The following is a 22592-nucleotide window of genomic DNA, read 5'->3' as shown; positions in this document are numbered from 1 at the left end:
TCCACCACAGCGAGCAATTTGAGAACAAAGTAGAAACTGCAGTCTTACAGAAATTAGCCTCAAAAGTCACACACTATTATGACTTATGATATATTATTTTGGTCACACAGGCCAGCCTAGATTCAGTGTGGGAGGGTACTACACAAAGGTGTGAATACTGGGAGGTAAGAAACATTAGAGACCATCTTGGTAGATACCACAATAAGTCATGCAAGAATTTTATGGTTAGATGTTTCCAGGAAGAGAAGAGAGTAATTGTAAAGTCAGTGTGAAAACACTACTGTAGCTAGAGCACAGTGATTGAAAACAGGTGAGGTAAATGTGCCAGATGGAGCAGTATGGCAAGAAGAGGTGGTTGTGTTGAGAATGTAAAGACTTTTGAGGGAAGTGACAGTACTTGATTTTATGTTTTTAAAAAGATACTTTAGCTGCTGAGTGGAGAATTGATTTTAGAGGTCAAGAAGGGATGAAAGGAGACTAGGCAGGATATCATTACTGTATTCTAGGTGAGAAATCATTGTGGCTTGAGTTAGTTGTGGAAGTGATGAGAAGTGTTCAGATTATCGATATGTTGTAAAGATATAACCAGCAAGACCTGCTGATGGATTGGATGTGGGCTGGAGAGAAAATGAGGAGTCATGAATGCCTTCTAAGTTTTTTCCCTGAGCAAAAACTTAGGAATTATAGGAGAAGTGCGGGTGGGAAAGTTAGGAATAAAGGTGAATGGCATTCTCTCCATTTGCTTTGGACAGAGTAAGTTTGAGAAGTGTGACATCCAAGTCTAGTTATCAACATTATACAAGGCAAGAAAATTCTTGATCATGCCTCATTTCTTGTTTTGATGAATAATTAAGGACTATAACTACTTTGCAGTATGACAAAACCAGGTAAACTCTGATCCTTTTGAAAAGAAAACAATTATGATTGTGAATACTTAAATGTAGTTGTGATTCATAACTTTTTCTGCATAAATTAAACTTCAGAACTGTAGTTTTCTTTAATCGTATTCTATTTTTTTAACTTAAAATATTATATTTGAAATTAGCCAAAGTGTTTTGGACGAATTTTATAACTGTGAATATTAAATGTCAATGAAAATTTAAATTTCTGGGGGTGGTTCTGATCAAAATGGTCACTGAAAATGCCGTATTATGCTGTACTCTACTTCTGCAACATAAAACCTTAAAAATTACTCAATTTTTTTCATATTTTTATTTCCCTTGAGGGGGCGGAGTTCTATTTTGCTCTTAAAACAGTAAAATTAATAAAAATTCATATAATACTGAGTTAGATATTGGGAAAAAATCAAATAACTAAAAGCTCCTTTTACCACTTGTTATTCACTCTGCTTTAGCAACCCATAATCTCCCCAAAGGGGAACCTCTGCTAGGAGTTTAATAAAAACTTCCAAATGTCTTCTGCACATTTGTATAGATACACTTACATGCACACACACACACACACACGCACACACACACACACACAGAGTTCTTTTTAAAACAAAATTATATGCAACTATTATTTTTACTTACAAAATTAGCTCTTGGAGATCTTTCTCTGTCATTGTTAAATACATTGTATAGTACTCTGGTTTATTTAACTATTTTTTATTTATGTGTATTTAGGATTTTTAGTTTTTTTGTTGCTATGCTAAGTTGACGCTTGGGCATCATTGGACATAGATATATTTATGCTTATATGTGATTATTTCTATAGAACATATTATAAAGTACATTTCTGGATCAGAAGATAGGTATACCATTAATTTTGATGGGTGTTGTTAATTTACCCTCTAAGAAATAGAAACCAATTTATTCTACTAGTTTGGTGCAAAAGTAATTGCTGTTTAAAAAGGTTTTAAAAAAACATTGCAAAAGCCTCAATTACTTTTGCACCAATGTAATAACATTGAGTGCCCTTTGGTCTGCTTCCAAATCCACATTTGATATTAACAGTATTTTCTTTTTTTCATTTTTACCATTCTAAGAAGCAAAATTTTTATATTGTTTTAATTTTCATTTTCCTCAATACTTTTCACTGACTTTATTTTTTTAGCTCGTTTAGAAGAAAATATTCAATAAATCATTTTACGTAGAAAGTAGATATAAACAAAATATTTGAATGCAATTTCACTGATGAAAGAGAGGGCTGTAGAAGTTGAAATGGGAAAGGAAAAGTAAAGGCAGGCCTAAAATGTGACAGAACACTGTAGGGTTTAGAGAGAAGACAGCAACAATCTGGAAGCCTCAGAGGCTGCAGCCTACGGTTGTGGGCAGAATTAAGTAATCACAAAGTTTAGAAAAAATTCTAACCTCTGAGGAACTGGAGCCCCAGTCCCAGAGGGGACACCATTCCCTTGTCCTCAGTTGCAAGGACTGAGGAACAGACAAAGCTGGATGGATTCTCTTCCTTTTCCTCCAGTGAATGCATGAGTCTGACTCTCAAAGGCATTTTTATCTTCAAGAATCCACTAGTAAGAAAAAAAGAGAAGTGTTAAGATGATGGAGGCTCCCAATTATGGATGGAGATTTGACCAGAAATTATTTCTTTTATGAGAATGGAAAGATTCATTATACTGGATTTACAAAAGTGCATATATTTCTTAGCTTTCTATAATAGTTATGAACAATTGTAAAATTTAAATTGTAAAGGTATCAGATAATCTGAGATGTGCAGGCCATCTGGGACCAGGTTATCTCAATGATGCAGACTACATGAAGAAAACACCTTTTTTGGTCTTTGTTGTTTAAAATTAAGCACTAATGCAGAGTTGGCACGTTTTATACCACCGTTACTTTCATACGGTTGTAAACACATAGTCTATAAAAATGCTTGAATAGTTTAATTCATACCATCTTTGAAGGATTATTTCACTGTTCAGTTTCTCCTTGATTTCATTTTGATTTTTAAAAAAAATTTGATTTGAACTAAATGATTCGACCAGATTAATTATGATTAATATGTGATTAAAAAATAATTCCAGTATATAGGGAACAATAATTTTCTACTTTAAAAATTACTATATTTTGCCATGCATAATGTGTACTTTTTTGTCCAAATTTGTGAGGGAAAAATAAGGATACACATTATACATGGGTAGTACTAATTCTGTATCTATGTAAATGTTCTTAATTCTTTTATTTCTGCTTATGAGTTAAAAGCGTAACTCTAGAAATCAATAATGATATCCATATGCAAAATAATACCCTGGAATACGATAATCGGTTTTGTTGAATTTATGACAAACTTGCAACGACGCAGAGTTCTTGGCCTTTTATGATACGTAAATATCATAAATTTATTGGTACATAACATTTCTTGTACTATAATATGTTAAAAAATAAGGGCCAAAATTCCTTTATAATGCAAAAAACAAGTACCTAAATATAAACAAAAAAACTTGAATTAAAAATTAAAATGAAAGATTTTTTTCCCCTAAAAGTTTGGTCCAAAACGTGGATATGCATTATACATGGGAGTGAATTATATACGGCAAAATATGGTAAATTTTTCTATTCTCTAAGTGTAATAAAGACTAATTTGGAATACACCTAGTGGAGTATACCTGGATTATGACTTCAATGAATAATGTTCATTGTAAAAGAAAATCAAAGGAACAATTATTTTACCTTAGATTTTATGGGTGTTCCTTTTCTGTTAACCGTATAATCTTATGGAAAAATGAACATTAAAGTTAGCAGTAAAGATAACGTTAGTTATTACTTGAATTGTTCATTAAACATTGAAGTAGGTGTATACAGGATAACATTTAGTTATTTTAAACATTAAGCCTTTCATGTAGGTAACTGGGAAAATTTCTGCAAATCCTTCAGATGCTTAAAAGAAAAGGAATTTATCCAGCTACTCGTTTCCTTTCCTTATTCCCAATGTATTTTTTCCTGTAAACACACATTGAGTTTTTTAGATAATAATAAACACATACTCAGTACTTACTCCAAGCCAGCATTATTCTTAGATGTATAGGTACCTTTAATTCTCATAACAACTTTGTGAGACAGATACCAGTGTTATCATCCAGATATCATTTCCTTACAGGTAAAGCAATGGAATCACAGAAAAGGAAGTACTTTGTCTAGTCTTACACTACTAGGAAGGGACACATCTAGACTTTTTACCGCAGCAGGTGGGTTCCAGGCAGTCCAGCTCTTAATGTTCAATCATGAAGGTGTTCTGTCTTGAGTATTTCTGGACTGCTTCTGTTGAGATAATGTTGAGGTAATGGTTTGTTTAAGACAAACTGTAAACCGACTCCAGCTAACAAACATTTAAATTATGTGTGACCTGTTTGTAAAGAATTTGCATTACTGCATGCTTTGTTAATTTAAAAGTCAGAACATATAAAGGCAATCCTAGATCAAACTATCATTTAAAAAGTATTACTATTAGCATAAATTCCAGGGGTTGGCAAACTTTTTCTGTAAAGGGCCTGATAATAAATATCTGGTTACATTCAGTCTCTCTTGCATATTCTTATTTTTTCTGTGTGTGTGTGTGTGTGTGTGTGTGTGTGTGTTTGTGTGTGTATTTTTACAATCCTTTAAAAATGAAAACATCATTCTTGGTTTTAGGCTATACCGAAAACAAGCTGCTGGCCCAGTTTGGCCCATGGATCCTGTATCGCCCATCCCTGGCATAGACTTATTGTGCATATAGGTAGATTTAGACTCTCCTCTCTGCCTAAGCAAACACCTCTTTTTGTATGTCTTAAGACATTTTTGGCTTCTAGAGATGATCTACAAGTCATCTACCTCTCGCTGGAAATGCGATGACTTTCTAAACACGAAGGGATCAGAGAATGGTGAGCTCTGGAGTATATAGGGATGTCAGGCAGAAGTTATAGAATGAGATGTATAGAGGTTTGAACATTCTCAAACCAGATGTTGTTCTGGAATTTTTTTCTCCATGATGATATAAATCAACATTTAAAATCATGGATTCCAGAGATCTTCTATAACAGATACACACATAGTTTCAACTCCTGAATCCTCTGTTCTATAGAGCTTTTTTCACCTATGCTTTCCTCACTTTGAGTTTATGGAGATAGATAGATACATATTTTTTTTTCCTACTTCTTGATCTAGAGTGTCTTTGTTATCACTAAGGCAATGGTAATAAAATAGAAAATATGTTTTAGGAGTTCAGAATTACAGTAATGTATGTTTCTGAGCTTTTTTGTTAGATGTAATTGGAGACTGGGAGAAGCAATTTATTCAGTGCAAGTGATGACCTGGATAAGAGCGTTGTGTATATTAAACAGAAACTTTGATAATGGAGCAGTTGCATGGAAATTTTTCTTTTTAACTTCCCTTATAAAAGCAAAATTGCCAAGTATTAAAAGGTAAGGAATTTTTTCTTAGGTGTAGTTTTCTTATTTAGCAGCTGGATGCAACTTACTCTATGAATCTTTCTTAATAAGTATGTATCTCTGGAGTATATAGTCCTCTTAAATACAATTCTTGTGTTATGTAATTTAAAATGATACTCTGACTTGATTATGTTCTTTTTCTTTTTAGAAAGTATCTGTATGTCACATCTGCTTTTAAAGGAGCATTTAAAAAAGAAGTGAAAAAGGCTGAAGAAGCAGTAAAGATTTGTATGTAATTACCTGTGTCCTACCTCCTTACTGTTCATCCATACTGCAAAAATTAATTGTGCACTTACTCTGAGATCTATTCTGCTCTAGGCATTGTAGGAATGACCACAATTAATCAAACGTAGCTCCTACCTCTAAGGAACTTTATACCACATCCCCCCCCCCATTTCTTGTTTTGTTTAATTATAATGTTATTTGTTATAAGTATGATCCAAGTTCCAAGTACACACTTGGAACTAAATCGGTATATTTTAGAAACTCTTGTTATCACTCATGCTGCTTGGATCATTTTAGACATTAGTGTTGCTTCCACTTTAAGAGGGAATGTTCTACATATTCACTCCTCCCACAGTAAGAGCAGGGCCATCCCTTCCCAGTGATCCAGGAGCAAGCAACAGGTCTACATCCATATTGCACAGATTTTAGAAAGTTTTCGGTCAGCCATTCAGTCATGACTTTTTAATTTGTATGTATATATTTATGCTCTTGAAATTGTTACGTCTAAGATAAAGTCCTGTATGGCTGCCTAGACTTAGAATGTGCTATAGAAGAAATATAGGATTTCCTGAGATAATTATCTGCAAGCCTTTTTTTCTTGTCATTGATGTGTGTGTATGTGTGTGTGTTTGTGTGCATACCGGGGGTGCCAAAAATGTATACAAATGGACACTTTGGTCAACGTTGCTCAAGCAGTAGTTTGTTGTAATCAGAAGTGGCTGGACGCTGATGGTAACCACTTTGAGCACTTCCTGTAATTGCAGAAGTCAAATGTGACTTGTATTCATTTTTTATTATTGGTATATATTGAGTATTACAATTTTAATAATTTTTTCCTGCTTAAAATGTGTGTACATGTTTTGGCTCTCTCTCTCTCTCTCTCTCTCTCTCTCTCTCTCTCTCTCTCTCTCTCTTCCCCCCGTATATATATATATATATATATATATATCACTTAAAATTGCTTAAAATAATTTCATGGTATTATAGTTACCTTGCTTCTGCTTCTAGCTGAACTCATGTTGAAAGAAGCACAAATTGAAGTAAACCAGCCTGACAGAACTTCCTTGTCTTCTGCCAAGGTATGATATACAGAGCAGTCTTCTTAGATGGCAACAGTGTCATTTGCTTTTTCCTGTACACAGTCATCTCTTATCATTTACTTCCTAAACTTTAAACTCAGTCAAGCTCAGAAAATTAAGTTGATTTTAACACAGGTAAACAGTATCAGTGACTGCAGAGAAAGAAGCAGAAACTCAGCAAGTGGGGGAAGGCTGAGACGAGCGCCAAGATGAACCAAACATGGGGTGAATTTGGGACAGTGGGGAAGAATCACAACTCATTTCTTTAAAATGAAAAGAAATATGAGGAAAGAAGAAAGTAATGAAAAACTAGCAGAAAAAAACTAGCTTATCAAGTCTCCTTGAAAATATCTTTTGAAACTATAGCTCCCTATGGACCTAAATAAATGGGGAGAGCAAGGAGAAAACTAATAAGCAATCCTTTTTTCTAGTGCTGGGAATTATATGCTATAATTATGAATATTAATAACAATGCTTCTAGCTTACAAAGCTTTTTTTCTTATGAGGTGCTCCACATAGTGCATAAACATTCTCTGTAATCCTTGCAATATGCCCATGAGTAAGACAGGCTATAAAGAACTATTATTATTAATTATAATGAATGGTGACTAAGAGAAAAAGAATATTGCTTCAGGATAGGTATTGTAAGTTTGCTAATTTTTACCAAAAATATGGTACAAAGCTTTCTACTCTGATGAATCATTACACAACATATTTGCTTGCATACAAAGGGACAGGTAGGTATTTGGAGAAAAAAATGCTTCACTTCACTTTTCCTTCATCCTCTTCTGCAGACTCAATGTATTAATCCTTCCTATAATTTGCCCTTAAACTTTCAAGAATCAGGGCTATGTCTGATAAAGAGCTCTCATATCTAATGGTCATGAATAGGGGATGAAGAGTAGCACGTGGGAATGCCTTAAAGCTACCCATGGCTTTCCCCAAATTCTCTTACTTTTTTCTTTTCACTTTTTTTTTGAAGTTAAAGGTAGACCAATCTTGCTATCAATTTAAAGTTTAAGCTTTCAAAATTTTGTTTCTAAGTAATCCATTTCCTTGGCTCTATGTGTTTGAGAAACAAGAGAAACAGAGTCTTCCTAAATGGGTCAGGACCTTGCTTTCTTCTTGCCTTACTTCGCTGTTACCTCTCACTACCTCTTTGCTCTGTGTTCTGAGTACAGTGACAGGAAGGGCAGGGATGTCTTTGACAAGCTGGCTTTGTTTCTCTGCTTCACACTGGTTTCTTTAATGCAACGCAGAATGACCTAGGCTTTTGACCTCCTAAATTCCTCTCCGCAGTTGAATGGTTGAATTTGAAGTGAAATATTTACCAACCATTTATGATTTTCTTTTACTTTAAAGTCAGTGAAAATAGTGTTCAGTCAGTGGTATACCCATCAAATGAGGTGCCCGTTTTTCACATATGGTAGATGGAGCACATTAAAAGATGTTCTTATGTGTGAAATAATGATGCATTATCTTTTTTTTTTCTGACTTAGGGGGAGCATACTAGAGATAGGGTATTGAATGAACTAATATACCAAATTAAAATAGAAAGCGGACACGGGTGACTGGTATTGAGGCACTCTGAAAGAGAGAAAGACTATGGATGGGCTTTCCTCTAAAGTAAAAGTTTGGGGAGTATTACTTAGGGGTATCTGTAAGTTGATTAAAGGAAACATTTTCTTTTGGCTACTGACAAAATTTTTTATTATAATTCTTTTTACTGAAAGAAGCCTATGAAATCAATCATGCGATTCAGCATTTTCTGTTCTCACAGACAAAAGCCATAGTCTAGGTACATTGAATGATTTTCCCAATCTTTCACGTAGTTTATGTGAAAACTATTGTGACATTGCAGGGAGCAATGGCTCTTTGAAAGGCAAAGAGGACATTGGAATTTGTTGTGCAAGAAGAGAACTGTGGGCTAGGATTTAGTTTGTCTTCTTAGCTATTGGAACTTAGTCATTTATCAAGTATTTATTGAGTTTCTACTGTGTTAGAATTGCATTTGGCAATGCGACCTATCACTATTACCCTTGTGAAACTTTTGTATAATAGGGTAATAAATATCAGCTTAGCTTTCATTCATTTAATGGCATAATGTTCTCTCTTAACTAAATGTACTTCTCCAGGATGTATTACAGAAAGCTTTGGAAGATGTGGAAGCAAAGCATAAGATTCTTAAAGAGAAACAGAGGTGAGACATAAGATTTTCTGGTTTTTTAGAACCCTCTACACTATATTAAAAACAAATTCTGATTTCTGAATGGGCAGATTTGGTGATTATTGTGACAATTTCTCTATCTCAGCCTGTGACATCTTATGTATGATAGTAAGCATCATGTGGTCAAAATTCCCCAACCAACATAATCAATGTAAAATATTTATAAAGTATATATTTGCCTGTACACATAGGTTTACATAATGTTAAAACTTCTGAATATGGAGTGAAAAATGAGTTCAGTGTCTGAATGGATGAAGATGTGAACTGCTCAGAAGGTCAGCTGACAACTTCATTTTCCCTGTGTCGCTTGCCCTTTAAACTTTGGAGAGTTGATCTCAGTTTCTTCCCTCTTCTAGTACTAATTAACATTTAAGATAGAAAATATGGCAGGGAAATTTGTCGCTTATACATAGTTAAAATAAAAATAACAAGCCTGTATTACAGCACCATTCTTTACATTTGTAAGGTTGCTGAGCTGGACAACACTTGCCGTCCAGCTCAGGTGTTGACCAAGTTAAACTGAAAAGAATTGCTGTGCAAGTAAGATCAAAGTGCAATAACTTTGAGAAACGACTTTTTAGGGAAGTATTACTAGCATTATTTTTGTGAACCATGAAGTGCCATATATCCATCACTTTCCTCAAAACTTAAATTTGAAATGTTAAATGTCATAGAATATTTCATTGAAAAGCAAAGGCCTCTTTAAAGTCTTCAGAAAGAGAAAGCTGGTGGATGACTTGTTTGAAGTCACAATGGTATACATGAAATATAACCAACCTCTAGTTTGTTAATAATGCCAGTTGGTATGAACTTAGTTTTATAGCAAAATACTTTTTTTTAAAAAATAAAATTGAGAACAATCAGTATGCCACTTAATATCAGAGAGTGATTATGGCATATCCTATAACACCCTTTTTTGAGGTTCCTTACATAGTATTCTTTTTTGTTAAAAGAGTGGGCATCTAATTATTGAGTAGACAGTTTTGAGAAAAAGTTTGATTCACATGTATTTAACTCTACATGGGCATGCATTAAAAATACATACATATTAACCCATATCAACAACTACCTCAGAAAGTCTGATGTACTCTATCTCATATCCACATAGAAGGACTGAGAGAATTTATCATTGTCCTTTAATGATAGATACATTCAATCCGTCAGTAAGTATCTTGTATCAATTATCTAATAATAGCCCATGGTCATGATTTGAAAAGAAAGGCTGTTTTTGTGGAATAAAAGGAGAGACAAGATGGATGGAGGGGAAGAATTATATTTGGTACTATTCTTGGTTGGGAAAAAAAAAAAAAACATTTGCTAAGCACCTAATCTGTTCCAGGTTTATATTTAACCTTATCTCATTTAGTCCTCACAGCATCCCAAGTGGCTAGGTAGGTATTGTTCCCATTTTTCAGATGAGACAGAAAGTTGAGGTGACTCATTAACAGTCACAGTTATTACAAAGACAAGCTTGTATTTGAAGCCAGGTCCATCTTTCTGGTTCTTACATCCAAGTACTTTCCATGATTCTCAGCAGCCTCTGGTTACTATCGTATTCTGCTGTATCTCAGTTTCTAGTTTACACTTTTAATAGAAAAATCACATAAAACATAATATAGCAGGACAGAGTCAGAAAATCAGGAGCTCATATCTGTTGCCCTTGTAGACTTGATTTATTAACTTTGATTTGGAAAAAGAGAGAAAGCTGAAAAATGTCGTTGGGCACATTCTGACCTATGTACAATATTTCGAGGCTTGAGATCATGCTGAAAGTTAGAAATCCAGTGTTAGAAATACCTGATTTTTTAAAAAATGCTGCAATGTACATATTCAACCAGTTAACATTTCACACCTATTTAGGCATTTTCTAGTTCTTGTAAATTTAAATTGGCCAACTTGTTTTTGAATGTGTGTGTTTGGCTGGTATAGTTATTGTCCATCATGTTTAGCAGAATACTTGGCTCTTAAGGATACTTAATGTACCACTAGGTTTTGCAAAATACCTGGAGATGTACATACATCTGTATATATACTTCCTTTGAAATTTACCTTCTGAGTTTAATTATTAACAGTTTTTTAAACTGTATATTTTTATTTAATAAAAACTTTTTAACTTTTCTAAATGTAATCCCAGAGAATTGAAAAAAGCAAGGACACTTTCCCTGTTCTTTGGAGTGAACATAGAAAACCGAAGCCAAGCTGGGATGTTCATTTACAGCAACAACCGCTTGATCAAAATGCATGAGAAAGTGGGCCCACAGTTGAAACTGAAGTCCTTGTAAGTATGTTTTTGTTTTCAGAGGCACATTGAGGGTGACTGCAGTAAGATTCTGTCTAGAGTTAGATGAGTGATTAATCATAGTGGGAGCAGGTGTCATACCCTCTATTCACCCTCCCCATCAATGCACAGACTTAGTCTAATTTATAATACTGGTAGAGTTGCATGCCTGCTTTAATGAAAAAACTCACTCGTGGAACTTTTTTCAATGCATTTCCTGAGCAACTTGAGGTTTTACCATACCTTGCGACCTTTATTTATATTGAGTTTTTAGTATTTTACCAATTTAAAAAGAATGCAAGCATAGTCAAGAAATTTTAGAAAAGATAGGAAAGAAAAATCCATAGTCTTCTTGGAAAGCAACCCTGTTAACATTTTGTGCAGCCTCTTTATGTATGAGTTCTTGCCAGTTACCTGCATGAGTGTATGTTATTAACACTCTCCAGCCTATTTGGATCCCAGAGTAATACATTCTGGTGCTTTCCCAATGGTCTGAAACTCCACAAACGGTTTTCATGAATTATGGAGAATCCTGAAAAGAGACCATAGAGAAGCACAGAGTCAGACAAGGTAACCATGACCAGTGGAATGGCTCAGGGAATATTCTTCATCTTGCTTCCTCACTTCCAAGGAATTAACAATGCATTCATTTGTCCATTCAACAAGCACTTATATTGCAGTATTATGCATGCCAGGCTCTGTACTAAGCTCTGCAGACAAGATCGTGAACACCTATTACTATTTGCTAAGGAACTTATGGTTCAGTGAAAGTGTATAAATACATATTTTTTATATTGCATGGAAACAGAAAGAGTGACCTTTTAAAACATAAATTAGTTTGCTCTTTTGATTAAAACCCCTGTGCATGTAGAATAGGACTGGTTAGCAAGGTCTTCCAGTGAACTGCCTCTGTGTGGCTCTGTGACAACCCCCGCCCGTACCCACCCTCTCACTGCATTCCCTTCACACCAGCAGGCTTCCGGTTCCTCAGACATCCGAAGCTCGGTCCTGCCTTATGGCCTTGGCACTTACCATTTTCTGTATTGAACCTTCTGTCTTCAAGATCTTACTGCTCTTCCTATCATGTCCCTCAGCTCTAAAATCCCCTCCACTGGAAGGTTCTCCTGGACTATCTAATAAAATTATCCCCTGACGTCATTCCCCCACCCCACAGCTATCACTCTTTACATATTACAGTACCTGTTTTATTTTATTCATACCAGTTATCACTATCGGAAATGATGTGTACATTTATCCATTTACAAGCATCATGCCTTGTTACCCTTCAATCGAAGAGGGACTTTATAAACAGCGTCGTTGTCTTTCTGTTCATACTGTGTTCCTAGTTCCTGGAATAGGGCCAGATGCTCACCTTAAATGAGATGAATGAATGAATGAATATATGTTAGAGGCAGGCATCAGGTACAAAAAGACCATTTAGGAGGGGCAGTAAACTGAAGCAGAGGAAGTCCAGTCAAGCTTCTTGGAAGAAATGCCCTAATTTAGACTCACAGAATGAATAGTGAAGGGAGAGCAAGGTGGGAGGGAAAGTGGTGAAAAACATGATAAGCAAGGGCCCCAAATTGGGAAGGCTTGATTTGTCTGCCATGCCAAGGGCATTGGGGAAGCCATGAAGAGTTAAGAGTCCACATGCTCGTTCCCAAAACAGATTATGTCATTAAGTAGAATATCTTAGCCACTCATACATCAGGAGCTGCTCAAACTGTGGGAAACAATCGGATTTACCCGTCAGGCTAATAGGCAGATAGATACCTGTTACTCTTTTGAGTACTTCAGCCCTTGTGTTCCCTCAGTAGAATTCACTGAGCACTTCATGGACCTCTGCAATGATGAGGAGAAATCCAACTTGACAGATGAAATGAGGGTGTAGAAAGTGATGCTCTGGCCAGTATCATTAAGAGGATCATGTCTGTTTCTTACGGCAAAGCATTGTTAGTGGTGTTTAATGCTAAGACGCCTCCTCTTAACACCCACCCTGACTCCACATGTAAGGTGATAGGTTTGGAAAAAGAACCATTTTAGTTCAGTGATGATGTATTAAAGCCATTTTGTATTTTGAGACCAAACACACCTGGGATCATCGTAGATTTATGTGCAAAATACAATTGTAAGGTAACTTGTTAAATTTTGGCATGGTTTAGACCAAGTGAAGGAATTTATTTCTGAAAAATGTCAAGACATCAGGGTATATTTGCTTTTTTCTTTTTCCTTAGCTAAATTTCATAAAACTTACCTATGTATTTATTCCCCCAGACTTGGTGCAGGTGTCATTGGAATTGTTAATATACCTTTGGAGATCATGGAACCATCTCACAATAAGCAGGAATTTCTCAATGTCCAAGAGTATAATCATCTGCTAAAAGTCATGGGACAGTACCTGGTCCAGTACTGTAAGGACACCGGGATCAGTGAGTATTCAATGGTCAGAGGAGGAGGTGCTTCTGGGGGATCAGCTTGTGTGATTTCTTTAAGTGTGAATTATTGCACCGCGTCAGGTAACTAGTAACCCAAAGTCCTGAAAGAGAGCTCCTGCATTAAAAACAGGAGGGAAATGAGAAGGGAGCCAGTCTCAGAATCTTTCCCATAATATTATGCAAAGAATAAATCAGCAGATTAAAAATCATAAGAAGAGGGCAGTTGGAGAGCACTCCAAAGTGGCAGCTGATCCTAGAAGGAGGGGGCAGACGTGTGCCCCAAATGGGCTGAGAAGCCCCAAAAGGCACCTAAGACTCCACTGTGTAGGAGCACGTTGCGCCGCCTGGACCTGAGTAGCTCCTATGCTACTCTGCTGTCATGCCATAGAATAATCATTGTTGGCTCTGGATAGTTGTAGATATGTTAAGCTTTGCTTTGTGTATCTAACACGTCTTGAATATGCTAATTCCAGAAAGATTTTGATTCGAAATCACTCAAATACATGTTTGGAAATTTTAAAAGCAAAACTTCAGTTATCTGGAAAGGTTGACTTATTCAGATCACCTCATTCTCCAGAGGAACGTGAGCAATGAGCTGGTATTCTGTGCATTAATTAAACTTCCCGTAAGCTATACCGACATAGGGCTTCATTTATGGGAAGAAATAGACTACTGTGTATTTGTTCAGTGATTTGCATGAAGCATGTATAATTCATGCATATCAAAAATTATGTCTTTACCCTTGAGACAACTTAAAATCTTATGATTGCTCCACTTGAGGTTGTAATTTTAGAGTATTTCCTTTTCTTTCGTACCCTCTCTGCTTAGTCCTAAAATTTTCGTACACCAGTGAAACAGGAAAGAGTGTAGGAACTCGGGGGAAAAAAAAGTTGGAATGAAATTAAGGGCACAGATTTCCTACTGAAGCTGGATATTCATGTCGTGGTATAAAATCTAAGAGTGTGGTCTGGGGACCAGTGGCCCTAGCATCACTTGAGAGCTTGTTAGAAATGTGGAATCTTAGGTCCACCCCAGACCTATTGGACTGAAATCTGCATATTAGCAAGATCTGCAAGTCATTTGTATGTACATTAAAGTTTGAGAAGCACTGCTCTACAGAATACATCCATGTAATTTTTGCTTAGCAGAAGCATGATTTTTTACATGTATGCTCTTCTCAGAGATATGTGTAAACATAGGAATGCCCACATTATTTGGTAGGGTTTGCTGAAACCTATAGAAAGCATAAGAATATACAGAGAGAGCTAAAAATCAAGCTTCTGTTCCCTGGTCTTTAAATGCCAGCATGACATGGTACGAAAAGAAAATGTTAAGCATTTGAAAATTGTGGAACTTCCCCCATTCCCCTTATATTTTCTCTATCATCCTTTCCTTGTTTTCCTTACCCTTAGAAAAAGGAATGAAGTGTTCACTAAGAGGTAGGCATTAAATTTAAAGATGACAGAAATGATCTCTATCCAGCTCATACTTAGGACAGTCATACTCAGTCGGGTGTGGGGGAAGCCCTCTCGAATCTCCTTTTCCTGGTGTGTGGGTTCCCTTCTAACAATTATACTCTCAATTGGAGGGTATCACTTGCCAGCTTTCCCGCCTCTATGTAACGCCCTATCCCTATCTTATCTAATTTTTTTCTAATCCTTCTCAATGGATATAATAAGATTCAAAATGAATGTTATATTTGTATTTTAATGATGACTGGTTAATAACATATTGTTTTTCTAACGCCATAATTGTCTATGAATTGATTTTGGGCTAGAGGATGCTGTCATAAAAGATGTTCTTCTAGAAGGAAGTCAGAGTGAAAAAAAGATAGTGAGCATGTGCATGTGTTCACACTTCTCACAACTTAATCCCAAAACTTCATTATCAAATTGAATCAAGTCATCAAGGTCAGAATTAGTAGTCTCAGGAGCTGTGCTGAGGCGATTGACTTTCAAGGTCTTTACCTATTAATACCCACAGAAATAACCAAAGTTATGTAATACTGGCCTACTATTATGAAAGCCAGTATTACAGGGCACACAATTGTAATGAAAAATAGGTGGGCTAGGTTTTTTGCCTTATAAATAAAAGATGCAATTTTGTATTTGCTGTAAATCTGATCTGTTTCTTAGGAAAATTGGGCCCTTGTAAAAATTGAATCAGCAGAAAGGGAAATGGAGAGGTAATGACTTTGTGTCATTTATCAAATTTGAATTTCCTTTTGGCACAGCTGATGCTAAGAATCTCAGAAATATTTTCCTCGTCTGAGTCTGACCTTACCTTACTGTCTGTGTCTATGTTTTCTGAATCTTTATGCATCCTTACAGTAAAATGGAGATATAAAATGGAAATATTAATCATCAGCTTTTTGGAGTAGGGAAAAAAGAGAAAGGAAAGATAGAAACATCAAATGAGATTTGGGTTTGAATAGAAGCAATTACATAGAAATTTACTACTGAACTTTTCAAAATGGATCAGAATATGGTTGATGTCCTAACATGAAACCTATGATGTAAAAAAAAACATAATCTTTCCCAGCAGAACTCAAATCAGAGGGCCTCGGCCTGGCAAGGAGGCTAAATACACTTAATCCAGTCACATTTTCCCTATGGTTTAATGCCCATCTCCCCAATCCCTGCCCAAAGCAGGTGGACTGCCATTTTAAGCCTGAGTAAGGGCCTCCTATGAAAGAAAAAAAATGCTGTTTCTTGAGGCAGTCAATAAATCTCTGCACAACTGTATTAGAAAATACATTTTTATATTAAAGTCAAATCAATTTCCTATGTGTTCTTTCATTCATTCACCTGTGCTAGATGCAGAATATTATAGGACTAACAAATCAGACATGGTCCATCCTCTCAGGAATTTACAATCCAGCAGGGCTAATATGATTTGACAATCAGAAATAAGATTGGTGCCCAACCGAGATGAATGAGTGCTGTGGAAGCCAGTGATCAGGAGCTCACAGTCTAGAGGCCAGAGAAGGCCTCCCTGAGAAAGTGGTATTTCCTGAAGAATGGGGAGGAATTAGCCAAGCCAACTTAATTCTTCCCCCTTGAGGCCATGAATGATTGGCCTAAAACCTTTACAAGTGACAGCCCTCCAGATATTTGAAGACAAGCTTTCTGTCTCTCTCCAACCTTGTTTTATCCTAACATTTCCAAGTATTATTACTATTCTTCATTTGATATGGCATTAAATGTATTCACCATTTTAACATTAGAGTTTATAAAGTGTGTCACCTAGAAACAAAAATTCCAGGTGAAACCCAAACAGCCTTGAATTAAAATGGGATCATCATCTTTCTTCTTTTAAGCTGTAATTCTGTTGATGCAGCCTAATTTATTAACTCTCAGTAAGCACACTATTGACCCTCAGTGTCTCTATCATGATTGAAAAGTCTTAATAAAAATTTTAATGTGTCTTCTTGTTAAGCCATACCTCTCTTGTATTTTTCCAGTAAGTGTTTTTGGACCCTAGTGTAGAATCATGCATTTATTCCTGTTAAATTTCATCACCTTAGTATGCCCGTCCTTTCTGTTTGTCAGGACCTTTTTGAGACTCTAATGTTGACTTCTAACTAATGTGCTATTTTTCCAGAGATGCTAAGTTTGACCACAATTTTCTCTATGATTTCACTGAATTCCTGTTGCACAGGAGAGAGAAATCTAGCACTTGGCCCTCCACTGAGGTATAAATGGGATACTGGGTGAAGACAATTAACGAAATACAAATATTCTTAATTATGCTATCACCTAACTCATATCAATTTCTCAGTTTTTATATAATTTTGAATCTGAGAGATAATATTTATTAGATGAATCGTTCCTTTAAAAATAGATGAAGCTTTATGTCTTTGCTTGGGCTGCTATCATAAAATACCAAAGCAGACTGGGTGGTGTATCAACAACATCAATTTATTTCTCACGGTTCTAGAGGCTGGAAGTCTAAGATCAGGGTGTCAGCATGATCGCATCCTAGTGAGAGCGACTTCCTGTTTACAGATGGCTGACATCTTGTGTCCTCTCATGGTGGAGAGTGAGCTACCTCTGAAAGCCTCTTCTTATAAGGGCACTAATCCCATCCATGAGGGTTCTACCCTCATGACTAATTACCTGACAAAGGCTCACCCTCCAAGTGCCATCACAATGAGAATTAGCTTTCAACATGAATTTAGGGGGAGACACCAAAAGTCAGTCCATAACACTCTTGTCACTAGAGTGTTATGTGACAAGAAAATTTTGTCACATAAAAACAAAATTTTGTTTACCTTATGATACACGTGAGTATCTAAGATCTAAGAAAGGCACTATAAGAAAAATGCAATACAACTTTTCTGCTAGGGATATACATTGAGTGAGGAGTCCTATGTAAAATATTAAAAGGTGACACTATGAGACAAATTTATATGAAGATAACAGGCTGAGGTACAATTTATAGCTCTTTAAATTCATTATGAATGTTATGTATTTATTCTAGTTTATTTTTTAAATACTGTATTTTCAATATTAAATTTTGTTTTATTTTTAATTTTTAAATCATGGTGTTATGGGGTGAATTGTGTCTTCCCTGAATTTATGTTTTAATCCTAACCCCAGTACCTCAGAATGTGACTGTTTGGAGATAGGACCTTTAAAGAGGTGATTATGTTAAAATGAGGCCAGTAAGGTGGTTCCTAATTGAACCAACAGAGATTTGCTTTAGTAGTTTATTCCTGAATTTTATTACTTCTCCTTTTGGCTAATTGATTCCCTGGGTGTCATTGTGCATTCTATGAACAGATATGAAACTGCTATGTAGGAGGATGTTACATTTCTCCAATTTTTCAGAGACAAAATCTTTGTGAACTGCCCTTTTAGTTACTAGTTTTTGACAAATTTTTAGTAAGTTATTGCAATATTTTACACTATTTTTTTCCAGGTTTTAAGAGGCTACTGAAAAATTAATCAGATAAATTTAAACATTAGAAATCTTCTGAATTAAGTACTCTGTACATAGCTAGTAGCAAATTAACTTTTCAGTTTTTCTCAGGTACTTGTTCTAGAAATTAGGACTTTAATTTTGTGTACATTAATTCCTGTTTATTACATTAATTTAACAAGCTAGTTGATTATTCAAACAAAAGTCTCAAGATATGTATTCTTTTGTAATTTTAAATATTACCTGTGTGCTTGCAGCATTTTCTGTTTACAAAAATAAACAGAATTTTTAAATCAGAATACCTTGAGGATATTGAAATAATATAATTTAGAATTGATAAAAAATTTGGATTATCTACATAGCTTTCTTCATAGTGGATAGAAATAATATTTAAGATATATTTTAAAAATCAAGTACTTTTTCAAGTTTTGAAATTTCACTTTTTTGCTCTTAATTGACTTCTGAATGAAAGGGCAATTTTTAAAACCCTTAAGACACATTAACAGAAACATCAGTGATTAAATCCATATATTAAAGTTACTCATAATTATAGGTATATAATTGACTCTGTTAGTCAAAGCCAACCTTATATAATGAAACATTATTAGTATTACTTTTACTGTTTCTTGCCAGACTAGGATAGACAAGAATATTTTAGCTTTATCGGGGTATAATTGACTAAAATGTTGCGTATATTTAAAATGCACAGATACACACTGTGAAATGTCTACTACAATCAGATTAATCAACATGTCCATCACCTCACGTAGTTAACCTTTTTTTGCGTGTGTGGGAGGATGAGACTGCTTACGATCTACTCTCTTAGCATATTTCAGGTATACAATACAGTTAATTATTAACTAGCCATCATGCCATACATTAAAATTCCCAGAACTTACTCATCTTATAACTGAAAATCTGTGCCTTCTGACAGACATCCCATTTCCCCTTCTGCATACCCCATAGTTGTTGGCAATCATCATTCTACTCTGTTTCTATAAGTTATTATTACTTTTTTTTTTTTTTTTTAGATTCCACATGTAAGTGATATACAGTATTTGTCATTGTCTGGTTTATTTCACTTAGCATAGTTCCCTCAGGTTCATCCATGTTCCCTCAATGATAGGATCTACATTTTTTGGGGTCTGAATAATATTCCACTGTGTGTGTTTGTGGAGGGGGTGGTTTTCTTTACTCATCCATCAATGGACACCAGGTTATTTCCATATCTTATCTATTATGAATACTGCTGCAGTGAACATGGGTGGTGCAGATATCTCTTCAATATACTGATTTTATTTCTTTCAGACACATACCCAAAAGTGGGATTTCTAGATCATGTAGTAGTTATATTTTTAATTTTTTGATGAATCTACATACTATTTTCCATAATGGTTGTACCAATTTGCATTCCCACCCACAGCGTACAAGGTTTCCCTTTATTCTGCATCCTTGCCAACACTTTTTTGTTTTTGATAATAACCATCCTTACAGGTGGGAGGTGATATCTCACTGTAGTTTTGATTTGCATTCCCCTGATGATTAATGGTGTTTAACACCTTACCTGTACATGATGGCCATTTATATATATTATTGGAAAACTGTCTATTCAGGGTCCTTGCCCATTTATTAATCAGATTATTATTATTATCATTTTTTCACTGTTGAGTTGTATGAGTTCCTTGTATATTTTAAATATTAACCCCTTATCATATATATATGGGTTCCAATACTTTCTCCTTTCCTGTATGTTACCTTTTTGTTTTGTTGATTGTTTCTTTTGTTGTGCAGAAGCCTTTTAATTTGATGTAGTCCCACTTTTTTTGGTTTTATTTTTCTTTTTAATTGTGTTTTTTGGTGTCATATCCAAAAATCATTTCCAGACTAATGTCAAGGCATGGTTTTCCTTCTAAGAGTTTTATGGTTTCAGGTCTTACATTTAAGTCTTTAATCCATTTCGAATTATTTTTTATGAGTGGCATAATAATAGGGCCCAATTTCATTCTTTTGATTATAGACATCCAATTTTCCCAACACAATTTACTGAAGAGGCTACCTTTTCCCATTGTGTGTTCAGCATCCTTGTCAAGGATTAGTTGACTGTATATGTGTGAGTTTATTTCTGGGCTTTCTATTCTGTTCCATTGGATTATGTGTCTGTTTTTATGCAAATACCATACTGTTTTGATTACTGTAGCTTTGTAATATAGTTTGAAATCAGGACGTGTGATGTGTCCAGCTTTGTTCTTTTTTTCTCAAGACAACTGTGGCTATTCAGTGTCTTTTGTGGTTATGTATAAATTTTAGGATTGTTTTTTGTACATCTCTGAAAAATACCATAGGAATTTTCATGGGGATTGCATTGACTCTTTATTTTGAGTTGTATGGAAATTTTAAAAAAGTATTAATTCTTCCAATCCAAGAACACAGTATATCTTTCCATTTATTTGTGTCTTCTTCAATTTCTTTATCAGTGTCTTATAGTTTTTAATATAGAGGTCTTTCACCTTCTTGGATAAATTAAATCCTAGGTATTTTATTCTATTTGATGTGATTGTTTTCTTAATTTCTCTTTCAGATAGTTTGTTATTTGTATATAGAAATGCAACTGATTTTTGGATGATGATTTTGTATCTTGAAACTTTACTGAATGCTTCAGTTAGGCTTTCCCTATGTAATATGTCATCTGCAAGCAGAGAAAATTTTACTTTTTCCTTTCCAACGCACTTTATTTGTTTTTCATACTTAATTGTTCTGGCTAAGACTTTCAGGACTATGTTGATTAGAAATGTTGAGAATGGGCATTCTTGTCTTGTTCCTGATCTTGAAGAAAAGCTTTAAAGTTTTCACTACAGAGTATGATGTGACCTACGGGCTTGTCATATATAGCCTTTATTATGTTGCAGTATGTTTCTTTTATATGTAATTTGTTGAGAATTATCATGAAAGGATGTTCAATTTGGTCAGATTTTATTTCTGTACCTGTTGAGATGATCATATGATTTCTATTCTTCACTTTATTAATATGGTCCATCACATGTATTGATTGGCTTATGTTGAACCATCCTTGCACCCAGGATAAATCCTGTTTAATCATGGTGTATGATTCTTTTATTATGCTGTTGAATTAAGTTTTTTTGTATTTTGTTGACAGTTTTTGTATCTATGTTCACCATATTTCTTTTCATGTAGTGTTCTTTTTGGTTTTGGTTTTAGTGTAATGCCAAGTTTGTGAAGTGAGTTTGGAAGTTTACCCTCCCCCTCAATTTTTTTTTGAAGAGTTTAGACAGATATCATTAATTTTTTAAAAGTTTCATAGAATTCGTCACTGAAACCACCAACTCCTGGAATTTTCTTTGTTGGCAGATTTTAAATTGCTGAGTCAATCTCTGTACTAACTGTAAGTTTTTCCAATTTTCCATTTCTTTATAATTCAGTCTTGGCAGTTTGTATGTTTCTGGGAATTTGCCCATTTCTTGTAGGTTAACAAAACAATTTGGGGGCATTTAATTGTTCATGGTAGTCTGTTATGATTTTTTGCATTACAGTGGTATCAGTTGTAATGGCTCCTCTTTCATTTCTGATTTTATTTATGTAGTCTTCAGTCTTTTCTTTTTAGTTAACCTAGTTAAGCATTTGTCAATTTTCTTTATTTTTTCACAAAGCAGCTCTTAGTTTCATTGTTCTTTTCTGTTATTTTTCTAGTCTAGTCTCTGTTTCATTTATTTCTGCTTTGATCGTAATTTTTTCCTTCTGCTAACTTTGGGTTGCTTTGTTCTTCTTATTCTAGTTCCTTGTAATATAAAGTTAGGTTGTTTATTTGAGATCTTTCTTGTTTCTTTATGAGATCTTTCTTGTTTATCACTGTAGACTTCCTTCTTAAACTGCTTTTCTTGCATCCAGTAAGTTTTGGTATGCTGTTTCCATTTTTATTTATCTGAATATATTTTTTAATTTTTCTTTTGATTTCTTCTTTGATCCATTGGTTGTTCAGGAGTATGTTGTGTAATTTCCACATATTTGTGAATTTTCCAAATTT

At 34.8% G+C, this 22592-nt stretch overlaps 1 protein-coding gene across 1 annotated transcript in view; it reads left to right on the top strand.

Moving 5' to 3' along the window:
• Positions 1 to 22592, top strand: part of MORC1 (MORC family CW-type zinc finger 1) — a gene marked incomplete at its 3' end in the record, with an annotated part of 160187 nt that overhangs the window by 59734 nt on the left and 77861 nt on the right. Inside the window, exons 10-14 of the mRNA XM_081077229.1 lie at positions 5535 to 5614; positions 6620 to 6690; positions 8826 to 8890; positions 11052 to 11195; positions 13470 to 13624. Coding sequence (XP_080933355.1) covers positions 5535 to 5614; positions 6620 to 6690; positions 8826 to 8890; positions 11052 to 11195; positions 13470 to 13624 — 515 coding nt within the window. The remainder of the gene's footprint in view (positions 1 to 5534; positions 5615 to 6619; positions 6691 to 8825; positions 8891 to 11051; positions 11196 to 13469; positions 13625 to 22592) is intronic.

The sequence above is a fragment of the Rhinolophus hipposideros genome (genome assembly GCF_964194185.1).
Source record: "Rhinolophus hipposideros genome assembly, chromosome: 2".
Lineage (NCBI taxonomy): Eukaryota > Metazoa > Chordata > Mammalia > Chiroptera > Rhinolophidae > Rhinolophus > Rhinolophus hipposideros.
This window is presented reverse-complemented; position numbering and strand designations above follow the sequence as displayed.